This window comes from Acipenser ruthenus, chromosome 23, assembly GCF_902713425.1.
Source record: "Acipenser ruthenus chromosome 23, fAciRut3.2 maternal haplotype, whole genome shotgun sequence".
NCBI lineage: Eukaryota > Metazoa > Chordata > Actinopteri > Acipenseriformes > Acipenseridae > Acipenser > Acipenser ruthenus.
This window is the reverse complement of record NC_081211.1, coordinates 9,769,993-9,792,323: the sequence shown is the minus strand read 5'-3', so window position 1 is coordinate 9,792,323 and position 22,331 is coordinate 9,769,993. Positions and strand designations below refer to the sequence as shown.

The 22,331-nt window shown below is 43.6% G+C and overlaps 1 protein-coding gene across 1 annotated transcript; it reads right to left on the bottom strand.

Moving 5' to 3' along the window:
• Positions 1-44: 44 nt before the first annotated feature.
• Positions 45-12,720, bottom strand: LOC117964128 (serine incorporator 1-like). Its single transcript, XM_034906654.2, has 10 exons — positions 12,490-12,720; positions 7,231-7,392; positions 6,347-6,534; positions 5,665-5,744; positions 4,766-4,900; positions 4,285-4,454; positions 3,744-3,834; positions 3,219-3,366; positions 2,474-2,689; positions 45-2,117 (listed from the first exon to the last, which is right to left on the bottom strand). The coding sequence occupies exons 1-10, from the start codon at positions 12,526-12,528 to the stop codon at positions 1,979-1,981; spliced, it is 1,368 nt and encodes a 455-aa protein (XP_034762545.1). The 5' UTR covers positions 12,529-12,720; the 3' UTR covers positions 45-1,978.
• Positions 12,721-22,331: the final 9,611 nt, after the last annotated feature.

The following is a 22,331-nucleotide window of genomic DNA, read 5'->3' as shown; positions in this document are numbered from 1 at the left end:
CCAACTCTTAAGCCTTATAGAAAAGAAACACCATAAAACCAAGCTGGATAGAACATGTTTATTTATAAAACACAAACTGCCAGTATATAGAAGGCTGAGTCTGAGTGGAGCCCCTCTACTGTGAGGTACTATTAGCAGACAGCAGTGAATGTAGTTCTTCATACAGTGAACATACAGAGCAGACACATCACGATTCAAACCTTATACACTGGGTTTAAACAACGCGATTAGAGCTTTCCCTTTAAGCCATACAAAAAGGCACAAGAAGTGGTACGATCAGAATTACTCTAATAATAAAAATCGAACAAAAACCAAACCCTCAATTAAGATTACAAGACAATACAGTGAGTAACAAGAACAGGCGTAGAGTTACCATGGCTACCGTGTCATTACAGCACTGGCTTTCCTATAAAAACAGTAAATCAGACAAGGTGAAAAAAATAACAGGAACACTACATTGAAAACTTACTTTACCTTCACATTTAAAAAACACAGGTTTCTTTATTTCATTTTTTAAAATCAATAAACCAAAACCAAAAACAGTGTATTCCCAAATAACAGTAACATTGCGCAGAAGCAATAAGAGGATACGCAACGTTACTGAAAATCAAACCATTCCTAGAATAATGACACCCCAAAATATTCTGTGTATGCATACACTATTTCAGAAAGGGTTACTTTCTTGACTTGATTTAAAAGCTGTTTAGTTTCACATAAAAAAACACATAAATGAAATCAATTTTACTATGAATGTGTTTCTCAGTGTGATTGAGATACACGAATGGCTTAACAGGCATCAGTTGAATTTTTAAAGAGAGTAGAAAAGTCGGGTAAAACACTGATCATCAGACGCCCTGGTTATACTGCAGACTGTGTTTAAGAAAAGGGGACCAGTGACTGAGTCTTCCAGTCACTGCATACAACACCTTTGCTGGTTTCACAGCCCTGATTAGCACTAATCTTGGACTAGCGAATGTTACTGTAGGAAAGGAAGTCCAAGGCTAGTGCTGATCAGGGTCTGTTAACTTGCTTTCTGCAGCATCCTTAAACTTAAAGGGTACATAAGGACCTTTTTATTTTATTGTGTTACATGTTCCCATGTGTTGCTACAGCTGTTTACGTAAGGTGTGTGTTGTTTAGATTTTCTTTACATTTTGATCACTTTTTTTAAACTTTGAAATTGCATTCTCTGCCTCAAGATGGCTTCCCATGTACCCGCATGGACCTCTCAGAACTACATTTTACATCCTCCTCCTGCTCACATATGTAACTGAGATGGATTTACCAGTGAGCAGGAGGGTGATGGGAAATGTAGTTCTGAGAGGTCCATGCACATGTGAAGGGAATGCAATTTAAAAAGTTTAAAGAAGTGGTCAAAATGTAAGAATAAACAAACCAAAAAAAAAACACATTTAAAACAATACACACACCTTACGCAAACAGTTGTAGCAACACTAGGAGGATGTGTGGTCCAGAGGTTAAAGAAAAGGCCTTGTAACTGGGAGGTCCCCGGTTCAAATCCCACCTCAACCACTGACTCATTGTGTGACCCTGAGCAAGTCACTTAACCTCCTTGTGCTCCGTCTTTCGGGTGAGACGTAATTGTAAGTGACTCTGCAGCTGATGCATAATTTACATACCCTAGTTTCTAAGTCGCCTTGAATAAAGTCGTCTACTAAATAAACAAATAATAAAATAATAATAATAACACAATAAAATAAAAAGGTCCTTATATACCCTTAAAGAAACACCGCAGACTGAAGTGGCCAGCAGGCTTGTTTAACTGAGTTCAGCTGTTGGATCCCTAGCTGATCAATTAAGCAATTAAGGGCCTGGTTGAAGTTGGGTTGTGAATGAACAGAGAGAGCGGTCAGAGTGCCGCTGCCTGAGAGGGAAAGAGACCCCAATGATGCCGTTGGCACATGTGTCCTGTGACCAGTGCTGTGTGTCTAACCCCCTCAGCTCCCCCTGCTGGCGCTCAGTTGAAGTCACGGTCGGGCAGGACAAGCGGCGCCACCAGAGTCCAGAGGTACAGAGCCAGCCCGAGCCAGCTGGACGAGATCTTCACCCACACCGCCGGCCAGGCACTCGTCATCACCTGGTACCCAGCGTCAGGCCTGCAGAGAGGGGAGCGGGTTAGAACGGGAGCAAGTGACTGGGTTTCTCAACCTACATAAATAAATTGAATGATTCAAGCAAAGGATTGCCATGGATCGATCATCTATTACTTCTAAACACTCAACTGTGCTTATATTTAGAAACGCTAAAAGACAAAAGTAACTAGGAGACTTCCTCAAAGACTTTGAGTCAAAAGACTTGTCATGGATCTTTAGTTTCTTTTAGTATAGAAAGCAGAGAATTGTGGATTTGAGAACTCAGCGCATATTTCGACTGTGTGATTTCTTGTTCTGAAGTATAGAAATGGCTCTCTGTAACAGACACACAGGTAGTGCACAATCCCAGCGTCACTTACTGGTACCAGTTGGTGAGTGTCATCATGATGTAGAGCGAGGAGAGGACGAGGCAGAAGTGGAAGAAGGAGTAGCTGTAGGTCACAGCCTCCTCTTCGTTGTCGATCGGGCGTCGCAGCCCCTCTTCATGGAACCCCTCCGAGGACTCCCCGCCTGGCCCCGACCCCTCCTCCGTCAGCATCAGCTTATTCACCTGTCTGTGATTGGACGAGCGGATACTGTGGGCGGGACAGACACGCCTAGTTAGGGCAGCAGCGCAGTGGATGTAACCAGACTCACAATCACACCCGACATGAGGCTTAAAAACAAGTAGACAAGAACCAGGAAAAGGGACTGCAGCTCCCAGAATAATCCATCAATCTCACCTGTCCGCTCTTCCATTAGTGACAAGTGGGCAGTCCTGAAAGAAACACATGCGAAGGCAAACCAGGGTTTTCATTTTAAACACGATATCCAGGATACTCCTTATCAAGAGATCAGTTACACCTGCATTTCCTGGGTCATTTCACCGCCAGAGAATCTTCTGGGTCAAAACACATTACTGGCTGAAAGCCTATCAATCAACACAGTAAGCAGCTTGTTGTTGGTTAATGACAGGGAGGAGGCAGTTGAAGGGGTGGGGACTATTTCACCCTCCAGATGAAATGACAAAAACAAACAGAGGTGGACAGGAGACCCTAAACCCCTGTGACGGGAGCATCCATCGCTATGTTACACTGACAGTCTGCCACTGGCCGAGCTGCTTACCTGGCGTACAGGGTGCACATGAGGAAGATGACGAGCCCCACAATGCTCTGCGCATCCCACCACTGCACCACCTGCCCCGGGGCGGGGGAAGGAGAGAGGGAGCTGCTGTTAGAGATCAGCCCCAGCAGGCTGGGGTTACAGGTCTGATCTACAAGGGGTTAAACAAACATGTCAGGAGAGCAGAGGAGAGATGAGAGGAGGAGAGAGTTAAAGGAGAGAGTGAGAGGAGAGAGCTGGAATGGAGAGTGAGAGCAAGAGTGGAGAGAGTGAGAGTGAGAGTGGAGAGTTAGAGGACAGCTGGAGTGGAGAGAGAGAGTGAGAGGAGAGAGCGAGAGGAGAGCTGGAGAGGAGAGAGCGAGAGTGGTGAGAGCGAGAGTGGAGAGAGCGAGAGTGGAGAGAGCGAGAGTGGAGAGAGCGAGAGGAGAGCTGGAGTGGAGACAGCAAGAGGGGAAAGCGAGCGCAAGAGTGGAGAGCGAGAGGAGAGAAGAGAGCGAGAGGAGAGAGTGGACTGCAGTGGATGCTCACCTGGCTCGTTGGTCATGGCGGACCAGGTCACATACATGGTGTAGAGAGTGATGACAGAGGCCTGTAGCAGCCCTGAGTGAGGCTGGGCTTCCTGAAACCGACAAGACAGCTTACAATCAACACACACACACACACGCACACACACACACACACACACACGCACGCACACACACACACACGCACGCACACACACACGCACGCACGCACACAGAGTGTCTTAACATTTGCAAGCACCATCTAGTGCAGCACCCGCCAAACTAAAGGAAACGTGAACCAACGTGGCAGATCACCAGATCACCTTACTATAAAGACTGATCTAGCCTAGGCTACATGCATCTAAACACTAATTTACTATAAAGACTGATCTAGCCTAGGCTACATGCATCTGTACTCTAATTCTTAAGCAGGTCTCCAACTGATGTGTTTGCTTGATGAAGGAGACTGAATGTTGCATTTGTTGGGGAGTGGATCTGTATGTCGGTGTGTGTGACTGTCAGACTCTGTGGCCCTCTCTGCCCCTGTGTCCCTGGCCTGCGCTGACCTGCACTCGCGGGAGGATGGAGACGATGGAGACAATCACACAGAAGATGAAGTTGAGGCTGATGAAGGCCTTGTTCTCAGGGCAGGCGTCCGGTTTGGTGTAGTACAGGTAGAACAACACCAGGGCGGCGAAGGAGGCAGCATAGTTCAGGAAGGTGCAGATGAGGAGGCCTGCGGGGGGGCAGAGACAGAGAGTCAGACAGACAGATGGGAGGGGCAGAGCAGGACTGGGGGGAGTGGGTGAGAAATACACTCTCAACTTGATTCGGGGGTAGCCACTGTACACTTATACACATGAAGAAATATGCAAAGTAAGCGACCAAGCTTTCAATAATAGGGATGGTGTGCATCATTCATATTATTTTAATTGTGGTCAATGCGGTTCGGGGGCCCAGTCAGTCTCAATCCAGCCCTGGAGATGGGGTGGGGGGCCGGGCTCGCTCACCTGTGCAGAGAGTCGTCTCGCTCGCTTGCTCACTCACCTGCATACCAGCACTTGCTGCCCTCTTCTGCGTTCTGAACCCAGGCCTGGTTCCAGGAGTGCGCAAAGTCGATGAGCAGAATCAGCTGGATGATGATGAAGATGAAGGCACCAACCACTCCGAAATAGAACCACACTGAAAACCAGACCAAACACACATTGACATCCACACACAGCAATCACAGAGAGAGAGAGAGAGAGAGACACCAGCAATCAGAGAGAGAGACACCAGCAATCAGAGAGAGAGAGAGACACCAGCAATCAGAGAGAGAGAGAGACACCAGCAATCAGAGAGAGAGAGAGACTAGCAATCACACAGAGAGAGAACCCAAATTGATGAACATATTGGGAGAAATAAACTCCTCATTTACTGCAGAAATGTCAGTCATACAGTGAAGTAGCTACCTGCTTTCCAGGAGACATTTAAAACCCTGATTAGAATGTGATACTGTGTGTTTATTGGCTTAACTTGGCCACTGGTGACGTCATTACAAATCTAAAGGTCTCAAGCCACTGCTCCTGAAAAGGTGGCTTTGTGCTCCCAGGGCTTAAACACTGCACCCGCTGCTCATCCACCCCTCACCCACACTGCAATCAGACCAACATAGCAAGCAAAGAGATTTCTCACATAGGTCCAACTTATTTTAAACACCCACACACACAGTGCCCCCCCCAGCTCCACACACACACAGTGTCCCCCCAGCTCCACACACACACACACACACACACACACACACAGTGCCCCCGCAGCTCCACACACACACAGTAGCCCCCACACCCACAGTGCCTCCCCAGCTCCACATTCAGAGTGGCCCACACACACACACCCACACACATTGCCCCCCCCCCCCCCCCCAGCTCCACCCACCCACAGCCCCTCCTACACCCCCACCCCTGTACCTGTGTTGAATGTCCCATCTGGAATGAAGAAGGCTCCCACAGTGATGCCAACCAGAGCCAGGAACTTGAAGAACCAGAACCTGCACAGAGAGGGGAGGGATGAGAGAGAAGCCTTCAGAGAGAGTAGAGGGGTGAAACAGAAGCCTGCAGAGAGAGCAGAGGGGTGAGAGAGGAGCCTGCAGAGAGAGCAGAGGGGTGAGAGAGGAGCCTACAGAGAGAGCAGAGGAGTGAGAGGGGAGCCTGCAGAGAGAGCAGAGGGGTGAGAGCACAGTGGTGAGAGAGAAGTGGTGAGAGAGGAGCCTGCAGAGAGAGCAGAGGACTGAGAGGAACCAGCAGTGCAGCTCTGCAGAGCACACACAGACCCTCAGTCAGATTCCACTGTTGCACTTGAATCCTGTATGGAGGTGTTAATTCAGTGTGTGGTACATCATGAACAGTCTGCTGTCCTGTCTCTGTGCTCTGTCCAGGATGCTGTTGGGAAAGTCTCAGGAAGATTCTCAACAATTATAAACCTCATGGATCACCAAGTTTCAAGTGCAGAATCATTATTAAAACAGCTCTATGTGACGTTTCCAGTCGCCTCAGTTATTAGAAATACTAACAGAAACTTAAAGTTCCCTGACAAACGATGCAATGAGACTTCTGGAATAATAAGGTAACAGGATTGCCACAGGCTGCTCACCCGTTCTGCAGGCCGGCCCGCGGGTCCTTGCTGCTGCGCACGCGGATCATGATGAGAGAGAAGAGGAAGAAGAAGCAGGCCATGGCGAAGCACATGCGGTACACAGACTTGTACCCCACGACGATGTCACAGTTCACATGGTTCGAAACGCCAGGAATGGAGCTGCCGCCCACACAGAACCCAGGGATCTGCAGAGAGACAATCAGCTGTGATCTCCAAACCCACAGCCTCACTCAGCAATGATCTCCAGACACACAGCCTCACTCAGCAATGATCTCCAAACCCACAGCCTCACTCAGCAACGATCTCCAGACACACAGCCTCACTCAGCAATGATCTCCCGACACACAGCCTCACTCAGCAATGGTCTCCAGACACAGAGTCTCACTCAACAATGATCTCCAGACACAGAGTCTCACTCAAGCAATGATCTCCAGACACAGAGTCTCACTCAAGCAATGATCTCCAGACACAGAGTCTCACTCAAGCAATGATCTCCAGACACAGAGTCTCACTCAAGCAATGATCTCCAGACACACAGCCTCACTCAGCAATGATCTCCAGACACACAGCCTCACTCAGCAATGATCTCCAAACCCACAGCCTCACTCAGCAATGATCTCCAGACACACAGCCTCACTCAGCAATGATCTCCCGACACACAGCCTCACTCAGCAATGGTCTCCAGACACAGAGTCTCACTCAACAATGATCTCCAGACACAGAGTCTCACTCAAGCAATGATCTCCAGACACAGAGTCTCACTCAAGCAATGATCTCCAGACACAGAGTCTCACTCAAGCAATGATCTCCAGACACAGAGTCTCACTCAAGCAATGATCTCCAGACACACAGCCTCACTCAGGACAGTAAAAGCACCGTACCTTCTTGAGCTGTGTCTCCATGCCAGGCAGGATCATGATGACAGAGACGATGGTGCCCAGCAGCAGGAAGAAGGAGAAGACGAGACGAGTCACTGTGGAGTTATTACTGGAGGGGCAACATCCACACAGCAGGCATGGTGCTGAGCCACACAGACACGACACCTAGAGAGAAAGAGGGGTGGGGGTCAGGGAGCCGCCACACAGGCTCAGTGCATGTGAATACTGCCTGTTCTGTACTCAGTGATTGTGAATACTGCCTGTTCTGTATTCAGTGATTGTGAATACTGCCTGTTCTGTACCCAGTGATTGTGAATACTGCCTGTTCTGTACCCAGTGATTGTGAATACTGCCTGTTCTGTATTCAGTGATTGTGAATACTGCCTGTTCTGTATTCAGTGATTGTGAATACTGCCTGTTCTGTATTCAGTGATTGTGAATACTGCCTGTTCTGTACTCAGTGATTGTGAATACTGCCTGTTCTGTACTCAGTGATTGTGAATACTGCCTGTTCTGTACTCAGTGATTGTGAATAATGCCTGTTCTGTACTCAGTGCATGTGAATACTGCCTGTTCTGTACTCAGTGCATGTGAATACTGCCTGTTTCACAACCACAGTGAATTAACATTTTTCTGTATATGTTATTGTTTTTCAAAAGATATGTTTCCAGAATTCCTGGGGCCCTTGGGAAACCTTTGTGGACCCCAGTTTGGGAAGCACTGTCGTAAAACAAGCAGTGCCACTGACGTTCAGGGTCGGGGTCCATTCCGGTTTTTCAATTCTTTTTAAAATCAATTCCAATTCCTTCGAAGGAATTGATATTTTAGAGACTGCTTTTATTTGAAGCCCATTTAATTGACTAACAGTGACTTCAATTAAAGTAGTGTGTTGCCACTGTGAGAAGCTCATTTGAACAGAATACTGCTAGATGTAATTTTGATCAATGGTGTGTTGGAACTGATTAAACGGGAATGGAAATTAGGAATTGATTTTTAAAAGGAAATGGAATTGAAAAACAGGAACTGACCCCAACGCTGCTGATGTTAAGCAGTGAATGTGTTACCCCTGGAAGTACCACTTAATATAATAATAATAATAATAATAATTTAGCAGACATTTTATCCAAAACGACTTACAGAGACTAGGAGGTGAACTATGCATCAACAACTGCTGCTGGAGAGTCACTTACAGGACCTTGGTTTTACGTCTCATCCAAAGTTACTTATTAACATGAGTCCAGTACTCCTATTTATTTAAAGAAATCCACGTGTCTTGTGATGCGTTTGCCTCACTGCTGTAGTACTGTTCTGTATAATGTTGTGTGAGTTCTAAAACAGTAAAACAAGCACATTATCAAACAGGGGAGAATCGACAGAGCTGCAGGGAGGAGCTGCAGTAGTAGGGAATGCTTTTAGACTCCCACTGCATAGCAGCTTCGGAGAAGGGACTGGAGCATTCTGCGGCCTGTGGGCCGGACCACTCAGCGGTCCGACGTCACAGTGGTCCGGACCACTCCAGCAGAACCACGGTACAGGGTCTTGGGTACTGCTTTTGCCTAATTGTTTTCTTTTCCTAATACTTAACTTACAGTAATAAAGGCCAGTGTTCAGTGGCAGCAGCACCAGACCTTCCCAGATGAGGGGACAGAACAAAAAAAGAGAGAGGGCTGTACCCCACTTTGTGTGGGCATGCGTAAAACACATCTGAATCATTTTCTGAGTCAGATAAGTGGACCAGTGTAAACAGCATACACTTGAACGCGTGCTGCATGCATTTTAAGAGAAGGAGAAGAAGAAGAAAGTGAAATTGTCATGCTGGATTGTCTTGAAAGCAGCACACAGTGGAACATGGTGTGTGTAAACGGGCACTGGGACTGATCAACACAGGCAAGCCGTGTAAACGGGCACTGGGACTGATCAACACAGGCAAGCTGCTGTCACACGAAAGTTGGTATAAAACTGTATCAGGTCTTAGCAAATACTGTAGATAACTAAAACAAACAGGTGTGACAGCAAATGTTTCTACATTTGTAACACTTCCATTTCATGCAAGTTGTGTCCAAAGCAGTAAATAACTGTAGAACTCAAAACGTAGCTATCCTTTAGGTAGGCTAGTAAAGCTAAACAAATACTTTGTAGACAGCGGTTTAATATTCTTTATCAATACATTCTTTATCAATGTAAATGCTGTACATGGTCATTTTCATTTTTGTTTGTTTTACAAAACAAACATTTCATTTGTTTTGAAGTCATTTAAGTGATGTTTGTGGGATACGACTCACATTCACATGACAAGCTCATTATTATTAGTAGTATTTGTAGCATCATCGTAGTAGTAGTATTGTTCACGTTAAACTTTAAATAACCAGTAGACTATAAATATAGAACCTGCTTCAATACTGAAGTCGTTTTTTTAAAAAAATGGCAGTTTTTCTGTAGTACTATTGGGGGGGAAAAGGGGTTTGGCAACTCGGTCTCTTGCATTTTGTGATAATTCTGTATTAAGTACCCCATTACACACCACTTTGATACAGCAACACCTGTTGCACACCATTCAGTTTCAGGCTCTTTTTTACATTTTAAAACACAAATATCTTTATGTACTGTTTTATTACAATAGGCTTGCTTAAAACTGAATTGGCCCTGCGATTGTTTTCCCTGGTCCGCACTCTGGGGGGACGGGATGTGGAGTAAAAAGAAAACGCCTAATAATTTTCACTGATGAAACACTTGTCCTACATGTGCATCTCGTTTTCTGTTGATGCTGTCAACACAGAAATGGCAATATGTTATGGTTTTAAGCAGGTATAACTTTGATGAAAACATACGAATATTTTGCCAGTAACAACACTGAAGTTAGCTGTAGCTACAAATGAAAAGCCATCCCTCTCGGAGATTGCTCAGGTTAGTGTGAGACAGCGTAGCTGCGTATGGCTTTGCTCACTTAAACACAGAGCTAGAGAGAAGCCTAACTTAGTCATTTCGCTTGGGGGCCATGGGGGGGGTGGGGGGGCTAAGGTAAATTTTGGGGAGGTTCCAGCCCCTTCCAGTGTTTATTTCTAATAATAAAGTGCTTCGGACCACTCGAGCAGTTACCACACACTATCCTGTGCACCGTGGGGTGGTGCGGACCGCTCGAGCAGTTACCACACACTGTCCTGTGCACTGTGTGGTAGTGCGGACCACTCGACCAGTTACCACACACTGTCCTGTGCACTGTGGGGTAGTGCGGACCACTCGAGCAGTTACCACACACTGTCCTGTGCACTGTGGGGTAGTGCGGACCGCTCGAGCAGTTATCATACACTGTCCTGTGCACCGTGGAGTGGTGCGGACCACTCGAGCAAAATGACGGTCCAGTATCTTGTGTACTGCGAGGTGGGCGGAACAACTCAAGCTGCCACTGTTATAGTCTGATTTTACACATTTATTATTAATTTTTCTTTTGGCTAATTATTTTATTTTCCTAATTCTTAACTTACAGTAATAAAGGGCAGTGTTTTATTTCTAAGAAATATTCTTGCAGGTGCTATAGATGTTTTGATTTCATGAGGCTTTTGTTTTGTTTTTCAGTGATTGAGTTCATCCCCTATGAGGACAGTGTGTGCGTATCGTCAATGCCAGTGATTGATTTAAGAACATAAGAAAGTTTACAAACGAGAGGAGGCCATTCAGCCCATCTTGCTCGTTTGGTTGTTAGTAGCTTATTGATCCCATAATCTCATCAAGCAGCTTCTTGAAGGATCTCAGGGTGTCAGCTTCAACAAAATTACTGGGGAGTTGGTTCCAGACCCTCACAATTCTCTGTGTAAAAAAGTGCCTCTATCTTCTGTTCTGAATGCCCCTTTATCTAATCTCCATTTGTGACCCCTGGTCCTTGTTTCTTTTTTCAGGTCAAAGAAGTCATAAGAACATAAGAACATAAGAAAGTTTACAAACGAGAGGAGGCCATTCAGCCCATCTTGCTCGTTTGGTTGTTAGTAGCTTATTGATCCCAGAATCTCATCAAGCAGCTTCTTGAAGGATCCCAGGGTGTCAGCTTCAACAACATTACTGGGGAGTTGGTTCCAGACTCTCACAATTATCTGTTCTGAATGCCCCTTTATCCAATCTACATTTGTGACCTCTGGACCTTGTTTCTTTTTTCAGGTCAAAGAAGTCCCTTGGGCAACGACTAAAACCTGTGTGTTTTCTTTCTTTGAGAAAAACCTCTTATCAAATTTAATTTGTGATAACTATAAAGATATTATTATATACAGAATAAAAAATAAAAAAAACGATAACCAAACGTTATTTACCTTGATAGCAAGTGTATGTGCTGATTAACTAATGTATGTTTGTGTTATGAATAAGAATACTAATCAAAAACGGAATTAATTACTAGAATATGTATTTATTTACAAAACATTTTCTGAGGTAGTTGAGTGATTGATGCCGCTGTCAGCTGAGATGTGACTCGGCTGACCCTGGCCCCGTCCTTCTGGAGATGACTCGTGAAGAGCACGCATTGAAACAGGTATCTGCTTTCAAAAGGGAGAGGAATAAACAGTAGTAACTGTTTGGAAAATGAATATATTGCTGACGTAGCTTCAGTGATCCTCTGAATTACTCGATGACGCATCGACACGAAACAGGTACTGCACCCGATTAATTTCGGAAATGACCCAGTGGCATGAAATCTCAAGTAGCAGATTAATGAGTGGAGGAACAGAGTCTTTTTTGTCTCTGTATCTAACTGTTTGTGGTTTTAATATATTAATCATTAACGAACAACACGACATCTAACCATCCAAAATAACCGACCCTCTTCACAAGAATCCAGACTCAATCCGCCTACCAGGTTTGCAATGTCATCTAGGATTTATCATTTCAGTGTTTTTTTGGCCAAGCATTTTTTCAAAGCTTGTAACACTGACGTCAACTAAACAGTATCACGGGTGTTAACCGCAAACTCGGAATTAATACACTGCCTATAATTATGAAGCATTTACACTTCTCACTAAAAATAACACTGCTGTAATATTATATATATATAATACGCAATACTTAGGTGTTATGAAAATAAGGAACTTAAATTTGCTAACATTCACATTTTTATGTTTGTTTTTCGTTTTTTAATCAGCGATATAAAGTACGAACAAGTACAATTTAAAAAAGAAATAGAAAAACAAAAGCTTTTTACATTTCTTAACACGGGTAAAACTCCACTGCACTTTAACACAGTTTAGCTTGATTAAACAGAAAACAAGTTTACAAACTTACGCAGCTGACCGCTGAACACAGCGCCAGGCAGGCTCCCATGACGAAGTTTCAAAACTCCCGAAACAAAAATAAAACGACGATATTAGTCCTGGAGCAAAGCAACCGTATGCTGCGTTTGTGTTTTCTGTGGGGTCCGTTTCCTGCTTCCTTCGGCTCTGTCTGAAAATTATCGGAAGCTTTCGGAGTTGGAAGAAACTCCGCCCGAGTGAGTTCAACACGCAGACCGATAGGGGTAGGTCTACTGCGTGGGAATAATAATAATAATAATAATAATAATAATAATAATAATTATTATTATTATTATTATTATTATTATTATTATTATTATTATTATTATTATTATCTGAATTACACATAAAAAGACGTGACATATTGAATATAGTGAATTAGTGAATGGTCTATACGATCTTGTACTACTGTCAAAATAGCCTAACACAGTGAATTCTAACACTATTTAACACTAAGCGAATTCGTTATCAAATTGTGAAATACTGAGGTAGCTCTTGTAGTTGATTGATTAGCTTGGTGTCTTTCATTTAAGTACTTCTTATATATTTCACGTACAGTTATTTTTAAAAATACGTTAGAAAACTATTGGTATCTGTTTACAAGTACAGTACAATGGAAAATCTAGATATTTAAAAACAGCCATCCACAGAAAAAGGATGGCTGTTTTTAAAAAATGTAGTACTAGAGGCGCAAAACAATTACATCCCAAAAGCAGACAAATCTAAATCTAAAACAAAATGGCCAAAATGGTTCAACAGATCAATTAAAAAAATATTCAGCGAAAAAAGGCACTTTACAGAGCGTTTAAAAGGGACCAAAAACAAAGTACACAGAAAGAGTACTTGGAACTGCAAACACAAGTCAAAAAGGAAGTTAGAAAGGCCAAGAGAGATAGAAATCAATATTACTAAGGGGGCTAAAACCAATTCTAAAAGGTTTTTCAAATATTATAACAGCAAGAGAACATTCAAAGAGGAGGTTAAATGTCTAAGAGACACAAATGGCAAAATCATAGATGAAGAAAAAAAAATAGCAAATATATTAAATGATTACTTTTCACAGGTTTTTACAAAGGAGGATACGGACAGCATGCCCCACATGTCGACCTGTTCCTATCCAGTTTTAAATAACTTTAGCATAACAGAGGCAGAAGTGTTAAAGGGACTAGGAGCTCTTAAAATAAACAAATCCCCTGGGCCGGATGAGATCCTCCCAATAGTACTCATAGAAATGAAAGAAGTTATTTACAAACCGCTAACCAAGATCATGCAACAGTCTATTGACACAGGGGTTGTACCGACAGACTGGAAAATAGCAAACGTAATACCGATCCACAAAAAGGGAGACAAAACCGAACCAGGTAACTTCAGACCAATAAGCCTGACTTCTATTATATGTAAACTTATGGAAACTATAATAAGATATCAAATGGAAAATTACCTATATGGTAACAGTATCCTGGGAGACAGTTAGCATGGTTTTAGGAAAGAGAGATCGTGTCTAACTAACCTACTTGACTTTTTTGAGGATGCAACATTGAAAATGGATAATTGCAAAGCATACGACATGGTTTATTTAGATTTCCAGAAAGCTTTTGACAAAGTCCCGCATAAAAGATTAATTCTCAAACTGAACGCAGTAGGGATTCAAGGAAATGCATGCACATGGATTAGGGAGTGGTTAACATGTAGAAAACAGAAAGTACTGATTAGAGGAGAAACCTAAAAATGGAGCGAGGTAACCAGTGGTGTACCACAGGGATCAGTATTGGTCCTCTGCTATTCCTAATCTACATTAATGATTTAGATTCTGGTATAGTAAGCAAACTTGTTAAATTTGCAGACGACACAAAATTAGGAGGAGTGGCAAACACTGTTGCAGCAGCAAAGGTCATTCAAAATGATCTAGACAGCATTCAGAACTGGGCAGACACATGGCAAATGAAATTTAATAGAGAAAAGTGCAAAGTATTGCATGCAGGAAATAAAAATGTGCATTATAAATATCATATGGGAGATACTGAAATTGAAGAAGGGAACCATGAAAAAGACGTAGGAGTTTATGTTGACTCAGAAATGTCTTCATCTAGACAATGTGGGGAAGCTATAAAAAGGCCAACAAGATGCTCAGATATATTGTGAGAAGTGTTGAATTTAAATCAAGGGAAGTAATGTTAAAACTTTACAATGCATTAGTAAGACCTCACCTAGAATATTGTGTTCAGTTCTGGTCACCTCGTTACAAAAAGGATATTGTTGCTCTAGAAAGAGTGCAAAGAAGAGCAACCAGGATTATCCCAGGTTTAAAAGGTATGTCGTATGCAGACAGGCTAAAAGAAATGAAATTTATAATTAAAGTTCGGGAGGAGGGTCAGACACCAATCTCCGCATCACCAAATTGAATCATTCAATTTACACATTAGCTAATTTAAATTGTTAGCACTATAAATACCCTCTTCACTTATCTCTCAGTTGCGTTTTGATTTCATCGTACATGCACGCATCATGGTCTGCAGTCTGGATTATTCCGTTTCGACGGATGACGATCTGTTTGCTGTTTTCCCGGAGCCGAGATCCACGCAACCAGTTCAACCAGCCCTTCCCGGGCCAACTCCACCACAACTTCGGTCGGCGGTATTACCACTCCAAACTTCTCTGCCCAGATGTCAGCTTCTCCTGTCTGCTGTGGCTCCCGCCTGGCCACTCGTTCCTCCGCAACTCCTGACATCAGAGACTGGACGATCTCCCGGCTCCAGCTTTATTTTCGTAGCAACAACATCCCATTCAAATCTACAGCACGTAAGGAGAATTTGTTTACTTTATTTCATCCTTCCCGTCGCAGGCGCTATGACGTCATCACTGATCGTTGCTTTACCCAGTGTTGCCAAGTATCACAAAACAAGCCCAACCCATGTCAGTATGGGTGTTTTTACAAATTCCAACCCGCGACTCAAGAAGAAAGCCCAATTTCCGCGTATTATAAGCGGACTTGAAACACCTCCCCCGCACCGACTGCATCTCCACGAAGCGCTTCTACTACCGGAAAAATCCGAAAGCAGGACCATCGCACCTGTCAATCAAAGGCTCATTTAGCAGTTCCTGAGCATTCTGGCTCCAACTATAACCTTTCAGGTTACCTCCCCTCACTGCAGGCCCCTGCAGTGACCTCTTTTTCCACTATGGGCGTCCAGCAGGCCCTCATAGTGATCCTTTCTCTGTGAAATGCTTTTCTTTCTGTGCTTCAGCAGTTTTGAGCATTTGTATCCAGAGATTGTTATTACAGTTAGGAGCGGCTGCTCCCGCGATCTATCCTGGGGTTTCGACACCCGCCACTGTTGTATAATATGCATCTGTAACCTTCTGGTTACACCCCCTCATCACTGCAGGCGTCCAGCAGGCCCCTGCAGTGATCTCTTTGGCCACTATGGGCGTCCAGCAGGCCCCCATAGTGCTCCCTTCACCTCCAAATATAACCTTTCTGGCTCCCTTCCCTCACTGCAGGCGTCCAGCAGGCCCCTGCAATGACCTCTTTGGCCACTATGGGCGTCCAGCAGGCCCCCATAGTGCTCCCTTCACCTCTAACTATAACCTTTCTGGTTCCCTTCTCTCACTGCAAGTTCCCTAACCTTTCTGGTTCCCTTCCCTAACCTTTCTGGTTCCCTTCCCTCACTGCTCATCGGCAGTTTTGAGCATTTGTATCCAGAGATTGTTTTGCCAGATTTGTAATAACTTCATTGAAGGAACCTGTGCTATTCTGCCTGTAACTTCCTTCATTTCCGCTCACCGTAACTCCACCACACCCAGCATCAACAGTCCCTCACGAAGATTGCTCCCTGCAATATGCAAATCGACCACGCCATATTCTTAATCAAAATTGCTGGGAAAAACGCATGACTGGCTAAAGCCAATATATCAAACACATTTAAAATCATGCCCATTGAGCCTGTCCTCAGGAGATTGTATTTTTTTTTTATATTTCCACTTTTCTGTCCGGTCTGGTCCGGTCCCCCCCCCCCCCCCCCCCCCCCCACTAAACGCAATCTTCTGTCCCTCCTAGGCCATTTAAACTACATGGGAGCATGGGAGGATTTGCAAACAAGAGGATGCCATTCAGCCCATCTTGCTCGTTTGGTTGTTAGTAGCTTATTGATCTCAGAGTATCATCAAGAAGGATCAAGAAGGATCCCAGGGTGTCGGCTTCAACATTACTAAGTTGGTTCCAGACCCTCACAATTTTCTATGTAAAAAAAAAAAAAAAAAAAAAAAAAGTGCCTCCTATTTTCTGTTCTGAATGCCCCTTTGTCTAATTTCCATTTGTGACTCCTGGTTCAAAAAGTCTCCTGGGTTGACGTTGTCAATACCTTTTAGGATTTTGAAAGCTTGAATCAGATCACCGCGTAGTCTTTGTTCAAGTCTGAATAGCTTCTTTTCTTTTGGCCTGTCTGCATACGACATGTGTTTTAAATCCGGGACAGTTCTGGTCGCTGTTCTTTGCACTCTTTCTGGAGCAGCAATATCCTTTTTCTTTTAATGAAGTGTCCAGAACTGAACACAGTATTCTAGGTGAGGTCTTACTAATGCATTGTACATTTTTAGCATTACTTCCCTTGATTTTAAATTCAAAACTTTTCGCAATATATCCGAGCATCTTGTTGGCCTTTTTACAGCTTCCCCACATTGTCTAGATGAAGACATATCTGAGTCAACATAAACTCCTAGGTCTTTTTCAAAGATTCCTTCAATTTCAGTATCTTCCATATGATATTTATAATGCACATTTTTCTTGCCTGTGTGCAGTACTTTACACTTCTCTATTAAATGTCATTTGCCATGTGCTTGCCCAGTTCTGAATGCTGTCTAGATCATTTTGAATGACCTTCGCTGCTGCAACAGTGTTTGCCACTCCACCTATTTTTGTGTTGTGTGCAAATTTAACAAGTCTGCTTACTATGCCATAATCTAAATCATTATGTAGATTAGGAATAGCAGAGGACCTAATACTGATCCCTGTAATACACCACTGGTTACCTTGCTCTATTTTTGATGTTTCCTCTAATCAGTAATTACAGTTGGGTGCGGCTGCTCCCGCATTCCCCACCCCCCATCACTGCAGGCCCCTGCAGTGACCTCGCTGGCCACTATGGGCGTCCAGCAGGCCCCCATAGTGCTCCCTTCTCTGTCAAACGTTTTTCTACCAGCTGCGAGCTTCAACAGGGCCCCACTGCCCCCTTCTATTCCTTACCTCCGCGGTCTTCCAAATGTAACCTTTTAGGCTACCCTCCCCTCACTACAGGCATTCAGCAGGCCCCTGCAGTGACCTCCCTGGCCGCCATGGGTGTCCAGCACGACCCCATAGTGGTCTCTTCTCTGTGAGATGCTTTTCTTCTTTCAGCTTACCGGCAGTTTATTCAAACACTTTCAAAACCATTCCCATTTCTTTGAATATCAGTCAGGGCCGCAATACTGCATACTCTGGAGGCCTTCTGTTTTCTACATGTTAACTACTCCCTAATCCACGTGCATGCATTTCATTGAATCCCTACTGCGTTCAATATGAGAAATTAATCTTTTATGTGGGACTTTGTCAAAAGCTTTCTCGAAATTTAAATAAACCATGTCATATGCTTTGCAATTTGTACGCAATGAGGATAAATCCTCGAGGCAGAGCTTTTATCTCCTACCTTCTCTCTATTTGATCCTTTCTGTCGATTCCCTCAATGATGTCATACTTATGGTTTGGTTCCTTTTTTTTCGCAAGGAACTCCGCCTGTGGGAGCTCCTACTAAAAGAAAGGAATGGCAGTACTTTCTTTTACGACAACTGTCTCCTGCTGCACAAAGACATTCAGCCGTTCAAAGATGCAGCTCCCTCTCTTGGCTTTGGAGGATACTACAAGGGAAAATTGGTTTTCTGCTCCATGGCCCAACGAATTCAGCATTATTCCTATAACCGATCACTCCTCGTCATTGCGCAAAGTGTGTCCATTTGCTGTAGCCGCACTCCTTTTGGGGGTCTTCCTGGGCTCAAAATCCATTCTTCTCCACTCACAATTCACCTTCAGTCTAAATCTTTAACAAGATCGTTCATTATAATGAGAATATTCAGAAGGATTACCTGTTTATCTGTTACTCATCAGTTCATTTTCAGAGCTCAACACATTCTCTGCCACCTGAATATAATTGATTCTTTCTCGTTTCCAAACGCAGGGATTCAGAGCATTGGCTTCCGAAGACGACCTCCTGCAAACTCAGATTCCTCTTTTCAGACCTGACATTCATGTGAGCCACCTGCTGCATTCCCTGATTTCTGCAGGCTCAAGAAACAACTCTTCTCAGCATCACTCCCCGCTCACTGCAAATGTACCGGTCATCCTGGAATTGCTTTAAAATTTCACTTTGCATTCAACATTCCTTTCCATCATTTTCAGTGCCCGTAGTGTCATCCTGTTTTATGTCCCTTAAGAACAGAGCGATAAGATTTGAATTTCCGGCATCAAGTTTTTCTACAAACTCAACTCAATTTCAGTGTCCCAGCTCTACACTCTGCAACTCACAAATTTCACTAATCCTGAAAGGGCTTCAACTATCAGAATCTCTTTCTCCTCCTGCTTGCCTACCTATTGCCATCAACGTACTCTCTTGATGCCTCTCATCTGCTCCAGCTACTCCTGCCTGTTTTAGATAAAACCTTACAGCTCTTTCTCTTAGCCTTCTTGGGTTCCCATAGGTGCTGGGAGTCTACATCGCTCTCAAATTCAACCCCCAGATTCACCCCTTAATCTCTGACCTAGCAATCCCCTCATCTGATACCCTTTCCTTCCTGCTCAAAAGAAGTAAAACGGACAAGGAAGATTAGAGAAAGCTTTTCAATTTTGTTTATAAATTAAACTCCCATGTTGGCCCATATGACCCCTTTCTCTCTTGTCCATCTCAATCTTTCTCAGGGCGCATCACCCTCAGGCCCGCTGTTTATTAACAAAAACTGAACAATCGTCACCCAACATTTGTTCTTCTTTCACCTGATTTATTTCCAGGTCCGGATTCGCAGCTGAGCAGTTTTCCGGTCCTTCCTTCAGAATCGTAGCAGCTTTTTCCCACGGGGTTCCAGACTCTCTTATCAAACGGTTAGGTCGTTGATCCTCCAGTGCTTACCAAGTTTACATTATAACAAATATTATGGAGCCTAAAATTGCTTTTACAGAAATGTGCTCTTAAGTGTTAGTAGCCTGCCTGGAGGAAGGGCAATCGAATCAGCCATGGATTCCCAGAGGTTTATTTCCCAAAAATGGGTTTTGTTTTCCTCTCCTGCGTGCTGATGATCATTTGTTAAAGGTTGGCTAAACCTTCAAGTGGGCTATATTCAATTCTAATTGTGGCATTGAGACCGGCTTGTTCTTTTTGGGGGTCTCAGCCTCGTCCAGTTGGCCAGGCAGCGAACCCTCAAACCAAGTTTAGGTTTGATGCCAAATGAATGTGTATATACAGCATACTTTTCTGTTAAATCGCATACTCCGCATTCTCTACAATAAATATTTGTACTAAAACATTTTGTGATTGGTGTTTGTCCCGAACTACTGAAATGAAATTTATAATTAAAGTTCGGGAGGAGGGTCAGACACCAATCTCCGCATCACCAAATTGAATCATTCAATTTACACATTAGCTAATTTAAATTGTTAGCACTATAAATACCCTCTTCACTTATCTCTCAGTTGCGTTTTGATTTCATCGTAACCCACCACCTCCCCATCTCCACCTTTCTTAACAGTTTTTATGTTTTATCAAATGGGGGTCTCAGCCTCGTCCAGTTGGCCAGGCAGCGAACCCTCAAACCAAGTTTAGGTTTGATGCCAAATGAATGTGTATATACAGCATACTTTTCTGTTAAATCGCATACTCCGCATTCTCTACAATAAATATTTGTACTAAAACATTTTGTGATTGGTGTTTGTCCCGAACTACTGAATTGAATCTATTCAGTCTTGAACAAAGAAGACTACGCTGTGATCTGATTCATGCATTCAAAATCCTAAAAGGTATAGACAATGTCGACCCAGGGGACTTCTTTGACTTGAAAAAAGAAACAAGGACCAGGGGTCACAAATGGAGATTAGATAAAGGGGCATTCAGAACAGAAAATAGGAGGCACTTTTTTACACAGAGAATTGTGAGGGTCTGGAACCAACTCCCCAGTAATGTTGTTGAAGCTGACACCCTGGGATCCTTCAAGGAGCTGCTTGATGAGATTCTGGCATCAATAAGCTACTAACAACCAAACGAGCAAGATGGGCTGAATGGCCTCCTCTCGTTTGTAAACTTTCTTATCTTCTTATATAGTTCTCTACAATAACAGAATAATTGAACATATGAAAACAACGTTCTGTTTAGAATCTAACACATTTGAAGAGGCAAAAAACGTTATTTTAGATATTTTTCAGAAATACATTTTTTAGACATTGATACTATATGATTGTAAGGATACACAAGCGATTCGGACCGTTCCTAGATATATCTTTTTTTTTCTTTTAAGTATTGCAAAAACAAGAACCACGTATAATTAACACCATGTCTGAATAAGAAAACTTAACTTACATTTATTTATTTATTTATTTATTTATTTATTTATTAATGTTTTTTTAGAGAACAAGCAAGCTAGGTGTTAAGTTGGTGCTGAACGGTTTGACAAGCCCCAAGACGGGAGGTAGGCGCAGAAGAGTCAGCCCTTGCAGATCTGACAATGGCCGCTAGGTGGCACTGAGGCAGGCTCGTTCAACAGGACAGCACTCATCAGCGGAGGTGCGGTTTACAACAGGTTTGGTGCGGTTGGTTTGGGGCGAAGCTGGTTAAGAGTGGTTGCAGGCTGGCACTTGCAGTGCCAATAAAGTATTTGAACTTGAAGTTGAGAGAGAGCGATATAAAGAGAGGCTGGGACAAACACAACTGCTGGATGAGTCTCAGTGCAACAGGAATAGCCCCCCCCCCCCTGTCAGGCTGAGTCTCCTAATGCAAGTAGACACACTGAGTGGCTCCACATTGCCTCGACACACACACAAGCGCGCATGCTTACATAACAAGACAAGTCTGCTCTGCTCAGGGAGCCCAACTCTTTCATCCCAGCATGCTGCTGTCTGAACCTGAACTCACAACATCCATATAAATATGTAAATTTAACCTGTGGTCAAAACTGGCAAATGCTGACTGCCAAGACTGGTACAAAAGCAGCAGTGACATAACAGGGCAGGGCAGAACAGGTTTTGGCCCACACAGTCATTCTGCCTTGGTAAGTGGGAACAAAGAGGCGAAAAAAGGCACATGTCATGACACCAGTGGATTATATTATAGCTGACTGTAATAGATTTAAAAAGAAACTGCAACTTTAAACATCTCACCCCCAGTGTCGTAGCCTCGAACCAGCATGTATGTTCCAGAAGAGTCTCTTAAATAGTATGTTAAAAACAATGATTGCAATCGAAATGCGTGTGTGTGTGTGTGTGTGTGTAATCTCTATACAAAAGGTATACAAAAAATGTGAAGAATTGGTACCTACATGACCTTTTTCTTTTTGATTTTGCACCTTGTGGTACACAGCACTTTTCCTTTTTCAAATTAATTACATACATAATTACATATATACAGTATATATATTAGCCAGCTGCCCTCCTGGTATATAACATGCATGGCTGTGTGAACCGTTCCTAACCATGCATTAGACTCCGAGGTTTGTGCTTGAGGACTTGTTGATAGCGCGGTATACGAGACAAACACAGAAGCATGTCTTACTTCTCTCTTATCACACTGCTCCAGCTATCCGCTCCTAGCAACACACTCTGGCAGA

Bases quoted from the DNA above. Each gene is read 5' to 3' on its own strand.
- LOC117964128 (XM_034906654.2), bottom strand. From the start codon at position 12,528: ATGGGAGCCTGCCTGGCGCTGTGTTCAGCGGTCAGCTGC. The intron at 5,745-6,346 runs GTGAGCAGCCTG...CTCTCTGTGCAG, and splicing joins CGGGCCGGCCTGCAGAACGG to GTTCTGGTTCTTCAAGTTCC. The intron at 2,118-2,473 runs GTAAGTGACGCT...CCCTCTCTGCAG, and splicing joins ACACTCACCAACTGGTACCA to GCCTGACGCTGGGTACCAGG.